Raw genomic sequence first — 20,242 nt, 5'->3', positions numbered from 1 at the left:
GACAATGACATGCTGTTTCACTATCATAACCTTTTTCCTTTAACTATACACCCTCGAAATAAATAAATTCCATAAAAGTTTGAACAAGTAGTACGTATACTTGTGAAGAACATGAAAACTCACACCATTGATTGGAATGGGAAAAGAAGTATCAATTGAGTTCAAGTACACTATCATTTGTGTAGAATGTATTAATGAAGGCCAATGTATGTAATTATGGAAACTAGTGGATAATGTTTGTGGCGTAGCCACGTAGGGTGAAGATTGGTTATTTGTTGTTGAACACCCTTAACAAAATTTCTGATTTTGCCACTGATTTCAGCTACATGGGGAAAAGAATTTACTCTTACGACAATTCACTTATTTAGAATTTAAAGCACATACCAAACCCTTTGTCCTCTTTCCTCTCTTCCAACCGCGGAATAAATCTCACAAGAAGCATATATAAGTTCAATTGACTAGTCGCTAGGGTGATTCCAACAAAAAATAGTGCAACTAAATATGCATTTTATTTAATGATGGTGAATGGACAGTTTGGGCTGAAACTGCATGGGTCAAAATAGTGAATCAATAAATGGATCATTGTTCAACCTTGTACAAAAGTTCCTTGGGTGGAGACACGCTGGATCAAGACGGCTTAAACATGAGTCATAACCAATCCTTCAAACTCTTACCAAATTTTACTTTCTGTGAGCTGTTTGCTTTTTTATAGTTTGTTCAATTACCACATAAAACTAATTTAATTTTTTTTTTATAGCTATATATAACATATCAAACAAAGCTTTGGGATATGGATGATCACTGATAAAATTTGGTAATCTTGAGGGCTTTGTATTTCCAAATTGTGAAATTATGTGCTCTAAATTTAAAAAGAAGGCCAAAATTTGTGTTGTAAATCATAAATGAGAAGAGATATAAAGTAAGATAACTGTCACAAAACTAAGAGGTCTCATAGGTACACAAGTAGCGGCAAACTCGTACTAAATTTAACCTTGATAGCAACACACCACACAATCTTCGAACATGGGTGCTTCTAGAGTACTGTTAATCTCTCTAAATTCTAAAAGACAACTCGTACTAGTTAGGCACTCCTAAAGTATCTAATTAAATACCTAATAAATAACCTTAAAAAAAGAAAACAACATAATTATTTTTTGCTAATGTTAGCGTTTAACACCAGAAGCAGCTGCAAGTACGTCAACAAAAACCTGAGAAATCCTAGACATTAACTTCACTGGATGCTTGATTTTCTTGGACAATTTCTCCCACATCAACAAAACGAAACACTTCTGAGGTTGCCTTTTAATTGTTGGCATTGCAGGCTTCAAATACGACCATGCAGCCTTTTGCACGAGCCGATTCCGAATATTAGGGAGCTGATTAGTTCCACAAGTACATGTCATTAATGGAGAATTAGATGGTAATGAGGCTAATAATTCTTTCAAAGATTCATACTTGTATTCTGAAGAAGAGCCGTCGTTTGGAAAACTGTGGCAATGGCGCACTGGTTTGATGACATGCAAACTAGGGTTTGTAGAAGGGTTCGGTAAGGACTTTGTGCGCGAAACGATGGAAGAAGAGGACTTCTTCATTCTTGTTGATGCCGTATTGTAAAATATGTATACACTGATACTGTAATACTTTCACTACTATCTAACTTGTTCGTAGCATATGAACTTTCATATACTAATGAAACGATTTGAAGCGGTGTAAAACTTTGTTTACACAAGTATAGAAGAAGAAGGTATACGTATTTATGAGGAAGAAGAAGAATACCTCCTTTGATTTGTGGTTTAATTGGACTAGAAGAATTAATAAGAATATATGAGACTCGTAGATGTCTGCTTGAACTAGAATTTGTTTCGTGTACTATTTCTTGATAAGTATTGTCTAGATAGGAAAGGTAAATAAATCTGAAACGGAATCATATCTCGTAGGCGTATCAATACAGATGTACTTCAATATACCTTTTGATATTTGATCTAGTACTAATTTAGTTACGGATAGGTCGCTCAAGATTATAGATTAGATTCCCACACTGACAGTAAGGAGGGAAATTAGGAGGTGTTAAAAATACATGATCCCAGCATACTTTTCTCAATTAGGTCCACAACTTTCTTTGATTAAAAAAGGACCAGAAATAGTGGATTCGATTCCTTTCCATTACTTATTGTTTATCTTTGCCCAAGTGGCGATACATCCAATTTTAAAATTAATGGCTTAGATATAACTACATTATAAAACTAAATCTTAACTATAATTAGGCTAATAGATATGTTCCATATATTTTTCCCAGAAGATTTGGTAATCCCACAATTCTAGCGTAAAAAAAATTAAGAGCTAATCGACTGGAGAATGGATGCTTTCAACTGCTTTAATGGTGGTATACTTGCAAAATTTTACAAACACATAATATCCTCTTCTTGTATTCAATTTTAACGTGTTCTTTTAGTTGAATTTTGCTCTAACAATGATCTCTGGAGACTATTTCCATGAAAGATCCTGTAAGATTTTCTTTGACGCAGGATCTCGGTGTTACCAAAATATTGGGATAATGTTTAGCGCCATACATGGAATTTGAAGGAGGAAATATCAAAAATTCTGAAATTTATATATAGAGTAACATCTATTCTAGTCATAGTTAAGGCTTAGTTTTACCTAATTAAATCAAAACCATTAATTTTAGAATGGAACATATTTTCATCCAAGTAAAAACTTGGAGAAATGGAGACAATAAGCAATGGAGAGGTGCCAAATCCGAAATAGCGCGAATTCATGTTATAAATGTTGCTTAAAATATTTTAATCAAAAACATTAGTCACAACTTCCAAAAAGGTGAAATATGGCATTCTATAATTAAGGTGAAGATTAACATAGCATTCTCAAATTTCTCCACACTTAACTGCATCCCGCTTATTGCCCTTTAAGAACATGGAGAAAATGGCGACTTGACAGTTAGCCATGCAACAAGAAGCCTTAAGAGACTGCAGTGTACTAAATCAAATTTTCTTGGCATCAGAATATGACAACAAATCATCTTATCAGATTTCAAAGCTAAGACCATAGAGAGCAAGAAATTAGACAATACAGTGAATTTAGACAGCGGTTGAACCATCTGATTATTGCCACTACAAGTACAATGGTATATACTAACTGTACAATGAAGCTCATTTCTTGCGCATCAAACTGCCAACTTCCTGAAGGAGCTTTCTGGAAAAGCTCCTGAATGCACTTGTTCTTTCGTTTAGGTCATTCAAGGGGCTATACAGAGGATGAATTAATTCAACGTAGAACTTTTATCATACCGAGAACAAAGCATCACCTTTGCTGATGGAGAATTGATCATTTTGAACACCAAGTTCAAGCACTCATCTGAAAACCAAGCCAGGAAATACTACTCAGCTTCCAGTAGTACTTGCAGAAGGTAGTTCAGTGGTACTGGATGGAGGAGTTTGGGCACGTGGAGTACTGACATCCGCAATCGAATAATCCTCATGAATTGCATTCAACTCGTTCCAGTCAAGAACAGCTAATTTTTAGTCATGGATTCTATATTCACAGGATAACTTTCATTGATAGCAAGAAATAAAAATTTAAAACTGAATGAAACAGAGAACTAGTAGGATACACTCTGTTCTCCACATGTCAGTGATGCTAACATCAGCATCTGACAAAAGCCAGTAATCTGCTTCATTCTGCAGGACCGAAGAAAAATTCAGTAACTGGAAAACCAAAGTGATTGAATTGCTAATTGGATGTTTCTACGAAATACAGTACCTACTTAAAATGCACTATGTTCAATTAGGTGTGTTCGGTATGAAGGAAAATGTTTTCTTGAAAAATGTTTTACAGGAAAGGAAAATAAGTAGGTTTCTTACTTATTTTCTTGTGTTCGGTACGTAAGCAAAAAATATTATCCTGAAGGCATTTTGTATATATAATCTAGACAAATATTGTGGGAGTCGGGGATGGAAGATGAGGTGTGTTAGAGTGTGGGGAAGACGCAATCAATGAGGAATGCCACTTGTGGAACTTGTTTTCCCTACTTCCACTAGGTAAGTCATTTTCCCCATTTTTTAAGGAACTTGTTTTCCTGAATGTTTTGCCAAAATTTCAACTGATCGAACATGGAAAATTGAAATACACTTTCAAACCAAGCACACCCTGAATTGCTCATTTGAATTCATAATAACTGCATTGGGTCTTTCTACGAAATACCTACTTATTTAAGACAAAATGCACTATGTTGAATTAGTCTTTTTTTCTTAATTTTGTTGCTTCAAACACACACTGAACTATTTAATTTTTTTAAGGCTTGAAAATTGAAACTTACATCAACATCTGGAACAATCTTCATAATTCCACTCGCAAGGTCCTGAGAAGTGCCAACATCTAGACACCCTCTTTGATTTTCTTGTTCTTCCGTCCCGACTTCAACTCCTCCGCCATCCTCAGCAGGCAATGTTGCAGCTGCATTCTCATTGAAACCTGATGTTGAAGGCAGGGTTGATGGTTCCTCAACAGCATTTATCTCTTCTAACTTTTCCTCGAATTGACTAAACAAAAAATTTCAAAACAAAGAATTAGACAAAGTTTGTCTGCACTCCCCCTCCTAAATCAACAAAGTTTCCCTTGCCTTTAAAAATGTGAAGCTATTAAACACTCCATCCTCTCAAGCAACATAATAATCTTTTCAATTTCATAGGTAGTTGAAGTAAGAAGGAAAAAGCACCTGACAAGGTAAACATCAATGGGTCCCATGGTGCTGCGAAGCACTATTCTGTATCTCCTTTGAGGATAATCAACAGCCTATTGGAAACAAGGAAGACATGTGGAACTGCTACTTAAATTGGCTGAGGTACCAGTTAAATGACTGGTAGATTTGATACAATAATAAAGAAGAGGTTTATGTACTAAAGAGAAAGCAGTTACCTCATCAGGATCTGGGACTTCTAAGGTGGTGCCATGTGGAGCTTTAATAGCTATCAGCGTTTCATTCTGATGAGAGCAATAAATTTACATCAGAGTATTGGTCATTTGATGAAAATTGAATTACAAAGAAATGAAAGCAAAAAACCAAAAGCATCTGTTTTAAAATTACCTGAAGACAAGGTAAGCTCTTTATATCATCTTCAGTAACAAAAAGCCACCTTTTGGAAAGAAAATTTAGAAGAAATCAGTTATCAAGAATAAAGAAGGAAAAGTGATGGTTCATGATTAAGCCAAAGAATGTGGCACCTTTGATTATTTTCATCTTCACTCAGGTCCCTTAATCTTTCTTGCATTTCTCTGAAACAAGCCAATATAAATACAAATTTTGAAATTAAATAATGGTGAAGCAAAGAAATCTTGAACATTGTATCAGAGGCATCAGAAGATAACCTTATCTTTTCATCTAATCTACTTTCTTCAACCGTCAAATTTTCTACTCCTGCCTGCAAAGGAAGCACAAACCAATGACTGAAACCCTTATGCTCAGGCTACTTGGCATATTATGACAGGGCCAATTGGCAATTAACAAAGTAAGGAAGAAGGCAAGCATTAAGATAGTTCTTCTTACCTGTAAACTTGTAACACTCTCATCAACTTCCCCTGGTCTTGAGACATCTAAACCCCTACGTAATAAGAGAACTGAGTCGTCACTTTTGTTTATTGAATGATCTTGAATAATGTGGAACTTAGATGATAAGCAACTTCAATGAAATATATTTATTGGATAAACATTTCCATACTTCCACTGGATCCTGTTTTTGAGTTTCTTTTCTATCAGACCAATGCCTTCCAGGACATTTGTGATGTCATATATACGCCGTTTCTGCACCTGTTAAAAGGAAGAGATCTGTAAGCAGGTAGAATTTCATAATACAGGCTTATGTAGAATCTACTGCGAGGAAGGTACCTCTAATGTATCAGCAGCTTTGTTTAGATCTAGAACGCCATCTTCTGCATGCTTGATCAGGTTAATGAACTTCTTTGTTAAGAGACCTGAATGAGAATCAAGAAAGGAAGTCAGAAGTTACTAATTCTGGTATATATTTATCCTGGACAACAAATAATTCAAGAAAAAAAAATGTCATATAGTAACATACAAATGCACAAGCACAGAAATACAACCTCCACCTACATTCATACCCCTAGGGACAGATAAAGATTGACAGACGCAAATTAATAACCGAAAGTTGTAAAAGTTTTAATTTACCTAAGGAGCTGTCATAGCGGCAAGGGCCAACTGGAGTAACATTATTGCCTGAAGGGGATCCTGTAATTTGAAATATTTAAGAAGTTATCTCTTTGGTAAACTTATGTGTTTTATAAAATGGTGGTGCCTCAGAGAAAATCAAAAACAATAAGATGGGAGACAGTGACACAACAAAGATTACAATTATCCAAACTACTAATCTGTCAAATTAATATTAGAATGGTGAATCTTATATTGATGATATGAGATGCATAAACTAATGCTGACAAAACTTCTGGTTGGATATCTGTAGTTCTGTACCTAAATTTGAGGTAGCAGCTTGAGCAGCAGATCTGGCCTTTGATGTCCTAGGCACTTTCTGTGACTTTCCAGCTTTCCCTGAAATTGGCGTCTGTATTGGACTATTGGTGTCTCCAGCAACCTGTGCACCAACTCCCTGTTCGGAATTTGCTGTTTCACTCTTCCGTTTCAGTGGCTAATCAAGACAATGAGTATCCCCAAGTTCCCATCAGCAATAAATTGTAAGAGCTTTAACAAAAATTGTGTCTGAATTGAAGTTGATAAATAGATACTATAAACTGCTCAACTAAATTGATCAGCGGTTAAATCAACAAAGTCAAGTTGTATCACTAACAAAATCTTGTGAGGATCTTGTAAATAGAACATAATAAACACCTAATATTAGCAGCACAACAATAATATTACTTGGTAATTGTCTGATCAATCTCATTGATTGTTTCAAAAGCTCACTGAAACTGTATGCAGCTTGGTATTTGACTGGTTATTGGTAAAGTAGACCACATTCGACATGAAGTTAGTGGCTTAGTCCTTTGCGGTATCCTTTGCCACCTATCACACGGCTTGACTTCAGCCTAACTGCTACTGCTTCCGCTTCTCTAGGCATGAGAGACAGCTCAGGACTAGTATACAGAATCTCTATGTAGTGGCAACATTTTAGATGCTTCCCAGAAGCAACCAGTTGCTAATCTCATAGTAAGGAGGACTAGAGGGCCTCTTGTAAAAGAATAAGCAGGGGAGAGAGAGAGAGAGATGGATAAATTTAATAGAACATTGCAGCTCATTAGTTACTATGCATTTATTTCCTTTAATGCTTCCTATATTTTCTTTCTCAATTTCCATTAATGCTTCCTATATTATCTTTCTCGATTGGCATACCCCATGAGGCCTTATGGATTCCACGTGCGAAGCTATAACATGTGGCTGCTCGTGCTGGGCAATTATCGAAACCAATTCCAAGCAATTTGCACAAAACGAGAAACCGACTCGGCCAGTAAAGCTTTTTTAACCTTTACTTGACCTCCAAAACTTGATTACATCACCCCTAACTCAGAATCGACAAAATAGCACTAACTTTCTTTCCCTAAGCATACAAAATAAATTAACTAACCAACCCGTCCTCTATTCATTATTGTTCCAGCATACCATCATTACCGTTCGCCATGTGTTTGCCGAAACGATTCTTTGCATTCTAATTTACTGTACCAATAATTTCTAAATCTCATTCAATTTTACCCTCAATCTTATACAGGACTTACTTCAAACCAAGAGCATCACCCTCTGGAAATCAGATCAACCTTCATTTTTACCATTCGTTCAATTTGATCTAGTTTCATCAACCCGTCACCAAAACTCCATCAAACAGCACAAAGAATTCTTACTTCTATCAATCATTTTGATACAGACCAAGAGATTGCGTTTATCTTCAGACAACAACAGACTAAAACCGTCTCCAGTAGCAACTGCATTAAAAGATCCACAACAATAAAAGCCCATAATCTCAACTAGAATAAAGAATTACAAATACGTCTACCATTGAGGAGGTTCCTCAAAACTATTGTTTTTCTTGTTATTTACCATTGAGGAAGTTCTCTCAAAACTATTGTTTTTCTTGTTATTTCCTCTCTTTTGGGGATTATGGAATGCTAAACCAACCTAATCCTTCATTTGTGGAAATTGGTCTGAAGGGAAAACACTTGGGCCATACTAATGTTTTGACATGATGCTAAATTAAAACTGGAGGATAAAAGGGACTAATGCAGCTACTATTCTCGTGTTAACTTAGAAATTAATCTAGACTATAGCAACTCTTTCGTATTCCTTCTTAAACATCCAGAGTTTTTAGCAGCAAATCAAGGCCATCCTGAGAGTCTAAAATGATTTCACTGGAGCAAAATGCAAAGGGAAGAATTACAAATCTGTCTTAATATATGCCAAGCATTTGACACGCTTCTGCATTTCAATACACCCCAGACTCCCCATCCATTATGATTCACATCTTGACCAACCTAAACAAATGACTATGTCCAATCTACTTTCCCTTCTTAATTGTGCAGATATAATCACTCCCTTTATATTGAAAGTTAGTTACTACTTCATGTTTTTCCTTCAAAATCTCACACTATACAGAAGTCCTGTATCACAAAATTAAGAAACCTAATAGCAACTCGGGTAGGTTAGTAGCCAAAAAAACAAGAACTGCTACAACTTTTTACATCTAGCGGAAAAAACAAGAACTGCTACAACTTTTTACATAAGATTCATAATTGTATCTCCAACTTATGGAAATTAAGAAACCTAATAGCAATTCGGGTAGGTTAATAGCGGAAAAAACAAGAACCGCTACAACTTTTTACATCGATTCATAATTGTATCTCCAACTTATGGAAATTAAGACATTCATAAAACCAGAAGATCAATTAATTCTAAAATCAAAGGGCACAATGTTCGGAACCTTACAGCTAAATTAATAAAGACTACAATCCAAATCAAGAAAGATCACATGCTAGAAATGCAAGTTCTTGAGAGGGAAAGGAAAAAAAAAAAAAAAGACTTCCACCAAATTCCCCTATAAGCTAGTGAATTTTCCACACTTATACAACCAAAATTCAAGTCAAACCCAATTGAAGACATAAACAACACAACCACATACAGCAGATTTTCCAAGATCAAAGGGACAAAATTGTGCAATAAAAAGAGACCCTTTAGTAGTGTATGAAAAATAGGAACACTTACAGTAGACTTAACAACGATGCCTTCAGGTTGTTGCTGAAGTGGGTCAGTAGAAAACCTGTGGTAGTCTCCTAACGGCGGTTTACTCGATGTGAATGGTAGCTCTTTATTTGGCTGCATGATCTGCTTTACTTCTTTTCAAGCTGACCAAAATTCCCAAATTCTTGATTTTTCAATTCAAGAAAGAAGAGGGAAAACCAGGACACGAAATTCAAGAATCAATCGAATTGGAAAATTCTTGGTTTTTCTTGAGAAGAATTGATGAGATCTGAGTTAGGAATAGAGAAAAAGCGGGAAGAGAGAGAAAGGGGAGAAAACGAGGGAAAGGAAACGGAACAAAGAAACAAAATGGTGAGGATATGTAAATGGAGGGAACAACAAGTACTTGTAATGTAAATTTAAAGAAGAATTATGCTATTCAAAGAAGGTCAACTCATCTAATCTTTGTTTATGATTTATAGTTTAGAATATATTTTATTTTCTTATCATTAGTCTTAAAATAAGAAAACAATTAAAATTTACTTGAGTAATAACGGTAACAACATTGAGATTGGGAAAGTTATACACTAAATTGTAAACAATAATTAAATTAACAAAATATTCTTAAATTGGTTTGGTATAATTTTATAATGTTGTCTAACTGATAAATGATACTCCTAGTTTAATGGTGCTAAAGGAGTATTGGTTACACTCCACTTTCAATTCTTCACATGGCAGGGGAAATGCTAAACGGATTTGTGCTAATGGTTGACAAATAACAGTTGCAAAGACTTACTAATGGTTGACAAATAACAATTGCAAAGACTTAGTGATTAACCTGCCAATTTATGAGGTGGCAAAAAACTGCATATACATATTGAACTTGCTTATTCAGTACAATTATTTTCGGAAACCCTTAGTGAAATGGTCTCTTTATAGACAAGATTGTATCCAAATCTTTGGTGTTTTATAGTATAATTTACATAACACATAGTTGAACTTTAGGATTACTTAAACAATTTAGCAATTATGTGATTACATTAAAAAACATTGTTAGATAACTACAACTACTTCATGCGATAAAAGTCATGAAAGTATAAACATGATAACTAATTCAAAATACGATTTTTTTTTAGTTATTTTATTTTGTATAGACAAAAGGAAAGTTGAAAGTTTTAATAGAATCAATACAAAAATATATTTTAACACTTTAAATACTGATTCCCAGATCAATCTACTGTATTATTATTTTTAACAATACTTGTTTAAGATACATAAATTCATGCTTATAGTCATATGCCTTAAATTGAGTATAAGGACTTTACTATAGGAACTTTAAGAAACAAATTATCCAAAAAGGAATTAAATCGTTGAAAAAAGAAAAGAAAGAAATTAAATCGGTTATTGGCGCCTAACAGAGAGCACCGTTGAAATGGCGCGTGGAAGCACCACGTCACACACCTAACTCGAATACAACCCAAACACTAACCAACACTCACTGGTAATGGCGCCAAATGGACTCTGACACGACAAAAACCAAATTTGTCTACTAATGGGCTGGACCTGTTAGTAAAGTAGCCCAATTGAACCATCACTGGGTCATTTGGCTTTTTGTCCCTATTTTGTGCCGGTCTTCAATTTTTGTCCTCAAGACAAATAATTATTACGTGGAGCATAAGTTTATATTTTCACATCATATATCACATAAGTTATGTCTCGCGGGACATAAGTTCAATTTTGAAGAACAAAAATTAAAGACCAGCCCATTTGAAGGCCAATAATTAAAGACTACCCCATTTTGAAGGACAAGCCGTGCAATTTCTTCTTTTTTTAGGACAAAATTGGCAAATAGGCACTTTTTGGGCTGCCAATCAAGTTTTACCCTGTGTTTTAAAAGTATTCAATGCCGGTGTGACAGTCTGAGTAGACGGTGCTCTCTTTCCTGTTGTTTTTGGGGTTCATAACCGGTGCTATTGAATCTGCAGTTAAGGGAATATCACCAGTTCTTGGAATAAGAGCTCTGGGACTTCTGTTTAAATATTTTAATGCGGAATTAAAATTTAGACGCTAAAATATGAAGAAAAGCTGTGAATTTTTCTTGGAGTTTCCAAAAAAAAATTATTGGACTTTGAATTGTGCCAGTTCAAAATTATACGTCAAATTCCTAAATTTCAAATAGTGCAGTTCAAGCTCTAGGAAAGAAGTGGAGATATGAAGAAGTGGTTCTCTGCCGCTTTTAAACGAAGAAGAGGAGGAAAAAAGGTCATCGTAGCTAAAAACTTATTACTTTTCGGTTACATTTCAACCGATGGTTAAACATTAAAAAGAGGTCCAAAAGTGGCTAGCCCGCTCAATTTTATTTTTTAGGCCACTAATAGTAATGGTAATCAACATTCTATTACAAGAATAATGGAGGTACTGTTGATTGGTCAAGAACTTTAAATGTTATACGTTAAAATATAATTCATCAACTTTATTTATTTGACATTGTTTGATTGGACAGAAAGAAAAACCTTTGACAAACATGAAGAAATATATGGAATAACATATATCTAAGATTACCCCGTTAGAATTTTGTGATTTGCGACATATTATGTCATTTTTATAAGAGCGTGTGATTAACGCTAATATAAAAATGTTAAAATTAAATAGCACTCTACAAATATATAATGGTGCTATTCTTTTATAAAACTTCCGAAAAGGAAAGAGGTCATATAAAACACAACGTAAGGGCCTATTTATATTTGTGATAAATTGGAAAGATATTTGTAATGATGATTAATAACGTGCCAAAGTGAACTTCATATCATAGTTAAGATCAATACCAATACAACTTATTTGCTAAGATGGCATTCATGTAATTATCATTTTGGGATTTTCACTAATTTTCCAATTCCCAGACATTCTTGTTTGTGCAAAGGCTGTATTAGTTTGCAACGTTGAGTTATGAAGTGTTTGAAGTGGCTAAAATAAGCAAATTTAGCCAGGCGGATTTCACAATTTTTGCTTATTGAATCGCCGCTGGTAAACTTTTCGTTTACCTTTCAATCATTAGTAGCATGGTCACTAGCGACGTTAGTTGGTTTTCTTTAACAATCAGCACCTTACACCACTAAAGGGAGTTGTATTATGGAGATGCTATAGATTCGAATATAATTTATTTCAATTCCGGAATGAAGTACATTCATAGTTTAAAAGTACTTACAACTCAATATACATTTTCTACAAATTAAATATGAAGTTTACTAAGTTTTTTTTTTTTTTTTTTTTTATTTGTACAATAGCAACATCATGTTCTAATTACTTCTAATATTTTGACATGTTACCAAGGAGACTGACATCAGTGACTTTTACTTTAAACTTATTAAAAAAAGGCAGAGAAGCGTCATGAAGATAACTAGATAAGGCTCCTTTAATTCTTGGCCGATAAGGCGTTTTTCCTGTAAAGGTTAGATGCTGGACCGATTAATTGTCCTTTTTGCGGTAGAATTTAAGAACAGTATATATGCCCATGACAAGTGGTAGTTGATAATGGTAAAGCCAAGCTCCATTATTAGTCTTGTAGACCAAAAGGACTATATAATTAATCAATTATCCGAAGATGAAGGAACCTTAACCTGGGAGAATCCAGCTTTGCCTTGTACTTTTTGTTTTCCCCACCACACCACATGGTTAAAATCTATATATTCCAAAAAACACTCATGTGCCACTGATCTCCAATATAACTCTCTTTCTATTGGGCGTTGACTAGGATTAATCTCATCATTGTCTTATAATTTAATTGTCGTATAAGAAACATTTCCTTTTCAGTCTCATGTTATGAGAAAAAAATGACTTTCGTATTTGAAATTTATTGTTATGGGAATGTCATGACGTATTTAAATTTACAAGTTCTACTGATATTTTAAATATTTATTAATAATCCTTCTTTCGCACGTTTAATCAAACAGCGTTTGTCTGCTAATCCCAAAAAAGCTGGTTCGGTCATCGGTGTTTTGCTTCCTGCCGAGGAAAATGTTCTTCTTCAGGTTTTTGGCCCCACAATCACATTGTAGTCTATGACTTGTCTAATTGAGGCTCGTCATTGTGATTAAGATAAGATAGTCTATATTGGTCAGTGTTCTAGTTTTCTATATTAGTAAGTGATTCTAGTTTTCTGAGTTCAATCTGAAGTTATATATGTTGGCGATAAAAGAGAATTGTACGCTGCTGGCATTGGTATTTTTGTGCTTTTTTTCTCGATTTAGTTGAAGGACTAATGCAAAACAAAGGTTTCTCTATCATCCAGCAAAGCAATATGTAGCTTCAGGACCCCCTATGTTTTGTAACTATTCCAAATACAGGGAAATGTCGATTCCTCTTAAACTTTGCAGACCATGTGAAAACTCACGTGTGAGTTAATATTTTATACTGTTTTTGTTCCATTGTAGAGTTAAAACCCTAAGGAAAACTGCATATCTTACATTAGTATCTACAATCTAATGGACCTTAATGAGTCCTGGTTATATTGTTGGCACTTAATCAAATGCTAAACTCTAATTTGTATAGATTAACTTGTTTCTTGAATGACAACAACCTCTCACCAAATGCCACTAAACAAACTTAAACATCCTTTATTAAATTTCAATATCTAATGCAAGAAATAATGATTAGTGAAGGAGGAAAACCAAGATGCTTTCTCTTTCGCAACTTCTAAAATAAATGATGCCGTTGTACCCCACTTCACGTCAAGTAATACAAATTTGCTTATTGAAATGTAGGCCTAGTTTTAAGAATCTTTTCCTTCTTCAAGTAGTACAAATGGTTATTGTTGTTTAAAAATTAGGCCAAGACAGCAACAATCATTACACCTCTCTACCAAAATCCATTTTGCGGTGGTTGAATCATGAGCCAATCTTCTACCTAAAACTAATTTTCTGTCCAAACTTCCTAAACGGTGCTATAGGTGTAAAATTGAGTGTTTTCTTGGTCTTCAATACGACCTATTCTTAACAGAACTGATCTGACTCTCCTTACTCTCCGAACAATTGATGTTTCTTCCTTTTCCGAATCATCCTATCTCCTGACCGAGTTGCCTATTTTCTAACATCCTAAAATCATCAATAGCAGCTACAAGTAGAGAACGACATGTTTGGCTTTGTAAGATTGACATATGATTCGTAAGTGAATATAATCAGATGGACTTTAAATAATCCCGTTGATTGGTTATCTGAACTATCATCTTGTTAGCAAGGGTTCGATTTATCACCTTGTAGTAAGAGTTCGATTACTCTCCTTGTAATTCCCTTCCCCCCATGATTAAAGAAAAAAAAAAAAAGCAAAACAATACTGTGTAACGGTTAGTACCTAAAGTTAGAATAACAATGCCAAACGATTTGGTATTTTTCAAACCCGGCATACAAGAATGTAAACAACGAAGGCTGAAGAGACAATGAGAACGATAAAGCCACAAAAGAGACGACCTTGAGTACGAGCGTAAATTTTGGCCACAAAAGAAGAAGGATAAACTGCGTAATTCGGATAAGTTCAGTTTTAAATGAGCAAGTAAGACTGCACGTAAGTAAAGTAAATACCGACAAATACAGGTAAGAACATTCGCATCTACCTTAGAGCGAACTCTACCTCAACATTCGACGAAGAAAGTTTTTGAAGGGGGGGAGAATGTTACACCCCGCACTTTCAGTGTTACACCCCGTACCTCGGAGAAGCACTGGTTGAATTTGAATGTAAGTATGCCGAGCTATGGCTAGGTAAAACAACTTTGGAGTGTGAGGAACGAGGCATTATTAAGTATATTGTTTAAGTAAAGGATGAATTATGATTCGTAAGTCGTAAGGGAAGGACAACCTTGGAAACAAAGGACATGACCATTATCAAGTATGATTAGTGATAAATATCATGTATGGAGAGTTTCGAAAGATTTCGGGATCAAGCAAATCAAAGAAAGTAAGTTTGACGAAAATTTGGAAAAAAGTTGGCAGGATTTTGGCAGATTTTTAGTCAACTTTGGAGGGATATATCTCCTAGTATATTAGGAGTTTTAAGGTGCCTCAAAAGCCTAAAATGAAGTTCGTCGAGTCTAGTTTCCAATGCAATAAATCGCTCGTCGATACGACATCGGAATAGAGAATTATGGACATTACAAGTTAGGCTGACAGAGCAGAAACGAGCTGCTACAGTGCCATCGACTTTGGCACACTATATAAGGGTTAAAACCCCTCTTTTTTGTCATAATAATTTCCCAAATATTCCAGAAAATTCAGCAAGCATAAGAGAGCAAATATATATGATAAAAATGAGGATTTTGTGTAATTTCAAGTTACGGAGTATTAATCGAGGTCGGGACAACGTGTAGTGGTGCTTATAGTATCGTTTTGCGGTTGATTTTGGCTTGGATTCAAGGTGGATATTGGAGATATTATTGTTCTAACAAGGAAAAGGTATGAATCTCTCCTTATTGGTATTAATTTCGGCTTCTTTACGTAAATAAAATTATTAAATAGTCATATCACAAGTTGGTTAGTTGAGAAATTTGGAAAACTTCGTGTGGGATGTTTTAGGAAATCTATTGGTACGGATAATGGTGTTGATGACGTTGGTATTGTGTTGTTGTTGATTGGTTGTTGATATTATGATTTCGGGCTAGGCATATAAACGGGAGATGCCGCCTTAATTTTGCGATTCTAAATGGATTTAAATTAAGGGTTTAAGACGAGCGTATGACGATGAGCCTAACAATAGTATGAATGGTTGTATATTGAGATTACGAGGCTACGAATGATCTTAAGTGAATTGCAAAACAGGAAGTAAGTTGGAAGTCGAGAAATTATATTCCGGGTATGTTAAGGCTAGTCCCTTTCTTTCTAAAGGCATGATCCTTTTGTTATAAACCTTTGTATCATACCCATAATATCCTTGGTTCCACAAATGCTAGAAGTCCACGAATCTCGTGATCCTTATGATGTTATTGAGCTTTGAGCTTCTAAAGGCATGATTCTTTTCCTACCAAACCATGCATGAATTCCATGAAAATCCTCATTTCCAAGAATGTTAGGGATTCATGACTCTTAAAGTTTTTATGATGCTAAAGATGAATATTTTTTTTTATGATAACCGTACGACGGTTATGAGGATTTATTTATCCAAGCTCCAAGGCATACCGGATTTCATGTTATTATGAGATGATTTTATTCATAAGAGATTTCCAAGTACACGAGCTTTATATTATTATGAGATGATTAAGGTTACTTTACAATTTCTTAATTTCCTTCATTATTGGTAATCTCACCTTAGTGACCCTTATTCCTTCGGGCGCGGGATAAAGGATGATGATTGATCCATAATATAATCGGAGGCTACCGACCTTACGTCACTTCGATATAGTTGTGGCTTTTGATTGGGCTCTCATGCATGCTTTATATATATATATATATATATATATATATATATATATATATGATGTGCACACCACTGCAGTGGGCATGTTATGATATTGCCCCGGACGCGGGAGGCTCGGACGTGGGCTAATGATGATAACATCGAACCTTAATGATCGGGCATGATACTATATATATATGACATCGAGCCTTAATGGCCGGGCATGATACTATATATATATATGACACCGAGCCTTAATGGCCGGGCATAACACTATATATATGTATAAAAAAAAATATTTTTTAAACGGCTAAGCATGCATGACACCGCCTTATGAGACATCCAGATGTACGTGTGCTATCTCTCTTATTCCATGTTACCTTTCATATCTATATTATGTTGTTACTCACGCCTATACATACTCGCACATTATTCGTACCGACGTCCCTTTTATGAATCGGACGCCGCGCTCATGCCCGCAGTTAAAGAGAGACAGATCAAACTCGTAGGTGTTCATCGGCGGATACTCAGAGCACCCACTTACTTCGTAGCACGGCCTATTTGGTATTGTTCTTATGATCATTTCGTATTCTGTAGAGTACTCGTAGACGCGCGCGCATTGGGTTAGATGTTTTATACTCCACCAGTCATATTATTGTATAACATATTGAGTGGCCTTGTCGGCCTTATTTTGAGCCTTCGATTTTTTCGTTAGCCTTGACGGCTTTATGATATACGTTATGTTGTGGCGACCTTGCACCGTCCGCCTATATACATATGTGTGCCGGATGATGGATATTCCTACGTCGCCTTTTCGCGCGCGCGGTTTTTCGAGCTATGGTTTATAATGTTCAAAGTACGATGAAAGTCGTGGCTTCCCGACCCACGGTCGTTCCGTCATACTCCTAGTAGGGGTGTGACAAAATAATAATGCCAAACGATTTGGTATTTTTCAAACCCCACCGACCCTTATCATTTACACTTTGTGGAGACTTATTGCTCATCTCTTCACTAAAGTGAAAGAATCACATGTCACACTGAAAGTTGAGTTCCGTTAGTCGCAAAACGGGTCCTGAAAAAGTAAATCAAATAAAGTTGCTTTATTTCCTAATTACTGCACTACTAAGCTACTCGTACTATTTAGTTTGGGTCCAAAGGCACACTTCCCCAAAAAAAACAATGGCTGCTTCTTCCTGTTTTCTCCTTTTTCTCTCTTTGCTTTCTCTCATCTTTCCCTTCATATCTTCATCAGCCTCCACAACTACTATTCCACTCTCACTCTTTAACACAAACCCATCTCAAGATTTATACGAAAAGCTCACACATTTAGCTTCCATTTCCTTAGCCAGAGCAAATTACATCAAGAAATCCGAAGAGTCTTCTCTTTCCACAACCCCTTTGTACCCTCATAGTTATGGAGGTTACTCAATTACTCTTGGCTTTGGCACACCTCCTCAAAAAATCCCTTTCATTATGGATACTGGTAGTAGCTTTGTTTGGTTTCCATGTACAACAAAATACTTATGTACCAATTGTTCTGTTTCTTCCTCTAGCTCACAGTCCATTCCTAAATTCATTCCCAAATCTTCATCTACTGCAAAAGTTGTTGGTTGTTTGAATCCAAAATGTGGGTGGATTCATAGCAAGACTAATCCAAAATCTCGTTGTCAAGATTGTTCTGGACCAAATTGTAAACAGATCTGTCCACCATATATTATTCTATATGGTTTGGGTACTACTGGTGGTCTTGCACTTGTTGAAACTCTTGATATGTCTAACAAGAAAATACCAAATTTTCTTGTGGGTTGTTCTATGTTTTCTTCCCAACAACCTGCTGGACTCGCTGGTTTAGGCCGTGGACTTTCATCATTGCCAAGTCAATTAGGTGTTAAGAAGTTTTCCTATTGTCTTGTCTCGCATAAATTTGATGATACTGGTAAAAGTAGCAATCTTGTTTTGGATTTTAAAGGTGAAAAGACTGCAAATTTAAGCTATACCGTACTGCAGAAAAATCCAGTGGTGGCTGGAAGAAATGAATTATCAGTATACTATTATGTTGGTCTAAGAAAAATCACAGTTGGTGGGCACAAAGTGAAGATCCCATACAAGTATTTGAAACCTGATTCCAATGGAAATGGTGGGAGTATTGTGGATTCAGGCACAACTTTTACATACATGAATCGCGGTGTTTTCGAGCCTGTGCTTAATGCATTTGTGAACCAAGTAAAGGGTATTCTAAGAACTGAAAATATTGAGAAAATAACAGGTTTAAGGCCATGTTTCAATATTTCCGGGCACAAAACAGTGTCTTTGCCAGAGCTAAAGTTTCATTTTAAGGGTGGTGCTGAAATGGCATTGCCATTAGCAAATTACTTCTCAATTGCACGTGAAACTGATGTGATTTGTTTAACTATGATCACAGATAGTGCTTTTGGCCCGGTGTTGTCTACCGGGCCATCGATAATTCTGGGGAATTTTCAGATGCAGAACTTCAATGTTGAATTTGATCTCAGAAATGAAAAGTTTGGCTTCAGGCAGCAAATGTGCAAATGAAAAAAAGGCAATGGTGAAAGTGCAATATAACTTTAGGCCCTTTTTTGTAGTTTTGCACTACATAATTGAGGCTAAATCATTCATAGATTTGCCTTTGAGGCTTCTGCTCTAGTGGGAATAAGATGATAGATGATAACATCCATTTGTCCAATGAATTAGACCTTGATAGTGGGCTAGTGGCTATTGCTGGAAGATTAAAAGCTAGTGAAAATAAATGTACTTTACTTTTCCTCTTTCTTCTGCTATTTATTTTTGGTAAGGGGACTGGAAGAAGCAAACTGAAAGCTAAAAGAAGAAAGGAAACTCTAAATATGGTAATTGCATTTTTAATCCCTCATTTATTGGTAAATTCTTATATCGTGGTTCTTGGGATATTTCACTAAGCATATATTTAACCTTGAATTGATTAATACGTGTATTTTTGATACCTTTCACATATGAAATATGTTATTTTTAAAGTTTAGAACTACATTACGTGAATAATTAAATAGTTAACAGTTTTCATTAAATTTTTGAAGATTCATAGGTCGAAGGATAAAAAAGTATAACTTTTCAACTAGTTGAAGCTTTATACTTGATCTAATATAAGAAGAACCAACATTTAAGTTGATTAAGATTTATGTTAATTTTACACAACAAGATGCTGGTTCGAAAGCTTTTAAACAACCTCATATAAAACGCAGAAAGAAGATTACAGACGATAGATTCGTAGTCCGCCTTTTCGCCTCGAAACCTCGTGCATACGGCTAGTCCAAGACCGTGCTACCCTTAATTAAGGAATATATTCTCAGTAAGTTAGAGTTGAATTCGACTGAAAAAAGTGTTGTTGGTTGCGATATCATGTAGGCTAGTTAGCAAAAAAAAAAAAAAAAATAATGTATTGTGTAGGCTTCCTTCCAATAGTTGTACAATGATACTCGTCCGGATTAAAAAAAAAGTGTTCAATTAACCTTTTTTTCTTGGGTCAAAAAAAGTATTTACTTATCAAATTAAGAAAGAATTAAACTTGTTTTTTCAGATTTGCCCCTATTAAGTGTTATATGATCAAATCTCAATGTCTATTTAATTAGGGATAATTTAGTTAAATTACCTATTTTTATCTAG

General features: G+C 35.2%; 2 protein-coding genes across 2 annotated transcripts; one reads left to right on the top strand and one right to left on the bottom strand.

Moving 5' to 3' along the window:
* Nucleotides 1-3,079: 3,079 nt before the first annotated feature.
* Nucleotides 3,080-9,779, bottom strand: LOC132052678 (transcription factor E2FB-like). The gene is made up of 14 exons (XM_059444331.1): nucleotides 9,233-9,779; nucleotides 6,500-6,674; nucleotides 6,200-6,259; nucleotides 5,900-5,985; nucleotides 5,733-5,821; nucleotides 5,561-5,615; nucleotides 5,383-5,435; nucleotides 5,239-5,289; nucleotides 5,102-5,150; nucleotides 4,933-4,998; nucleotides 4,733-4,809; nucleotides 4,334-4,556; nucleotides 3,629-3,695; nucleotides 3,080-3,529 (listed from the first exon to the last, which is right to left on the bottom strand). The coding sequence occupies exons 1-14, from the start codon at nucleotides 9,347-9,349 to the stop codon at nucleotides 3,399-3,401; spliced, it is 1,299 nt and encodes a 432-aa protein (XP_059300314.1). The 5' UTR covers nucleotides 9,350-9,779; the 3' UTR covers nucleotides 3,080-3,398.
* A 7,944-nt stretch (nucleotides 9,780-17,723) lies between these two features.
* LOC132052677 (probable aspartyl protease At4g16563) lies at nucleotides 17,724-19,453 on the top strand. The gene has a single exon (XM_059444330.1). It carries the CDS (start codon nucleotides 17,765-17,767, stop codon nucleotides 19,136-19,138), a length of 1,374 nt encoding a protein of 457 aa, XP_059300313.1. The 5' UTR covers nucleotides 17,724-17,764; the 3' UTR covers nucleotides 19,139-19,453.
* Nucleotides 19,454-20,242: the final 789 nt, after the last annotated feature.

Source organism: Lycium ferocissimum, chromosome 4, assembly GCF_029784015.1.
Source record: "Lycium ferocissimum isolate CSIRO_LF1 chromosome 4, AGI_CSIRO_Lferr_CH_V1, whole genome shotgun sequence".
In the NCBI taxonomy this organism is placed as follows: domain Eukaryota; kingdom Viridiplantae; phylum Streptophyta; class Magnoliopsida; order Solanales; family Solanaceae; genus Lycium; species Lycium ferocissimum.
The sequence above is the reverse complement of the archived record's forward strand: the minus strand, read 5'-3'. Positions and strand labels throughout refer to the sequence as shown.

Coding starts and splice junctions, on each gene's coding strand:
- LOC132052678 (XM_059444331.1), bottom strand. CDS start 9,349: ATGCAGCCAAATAAAGAGCTACCATTCACATCGAGTAAACCGCCGTTA. Junction 5,151..5,238: donor GAAGATGAAAATAATCAAAG/GTGCCACATTCT, acceptor TCTTTCCAAAAG/GTGGCTTTTTGTTACTGAAG. Junction 4,999..5,101: donor AGAGCTTACCTTGTCTTCAG/GTAATTTTAAAA, acceptor TGCTCTCATCAG/AATGAAACGCTGATAGCTAT.
- LOC132052677 (XM_059444330.1), top strand. CDS start 17,765: ATGGCTGCTTCTTCCTGTTTTCTCCTTTTTCTCTCTTTGCTTTCTCTC.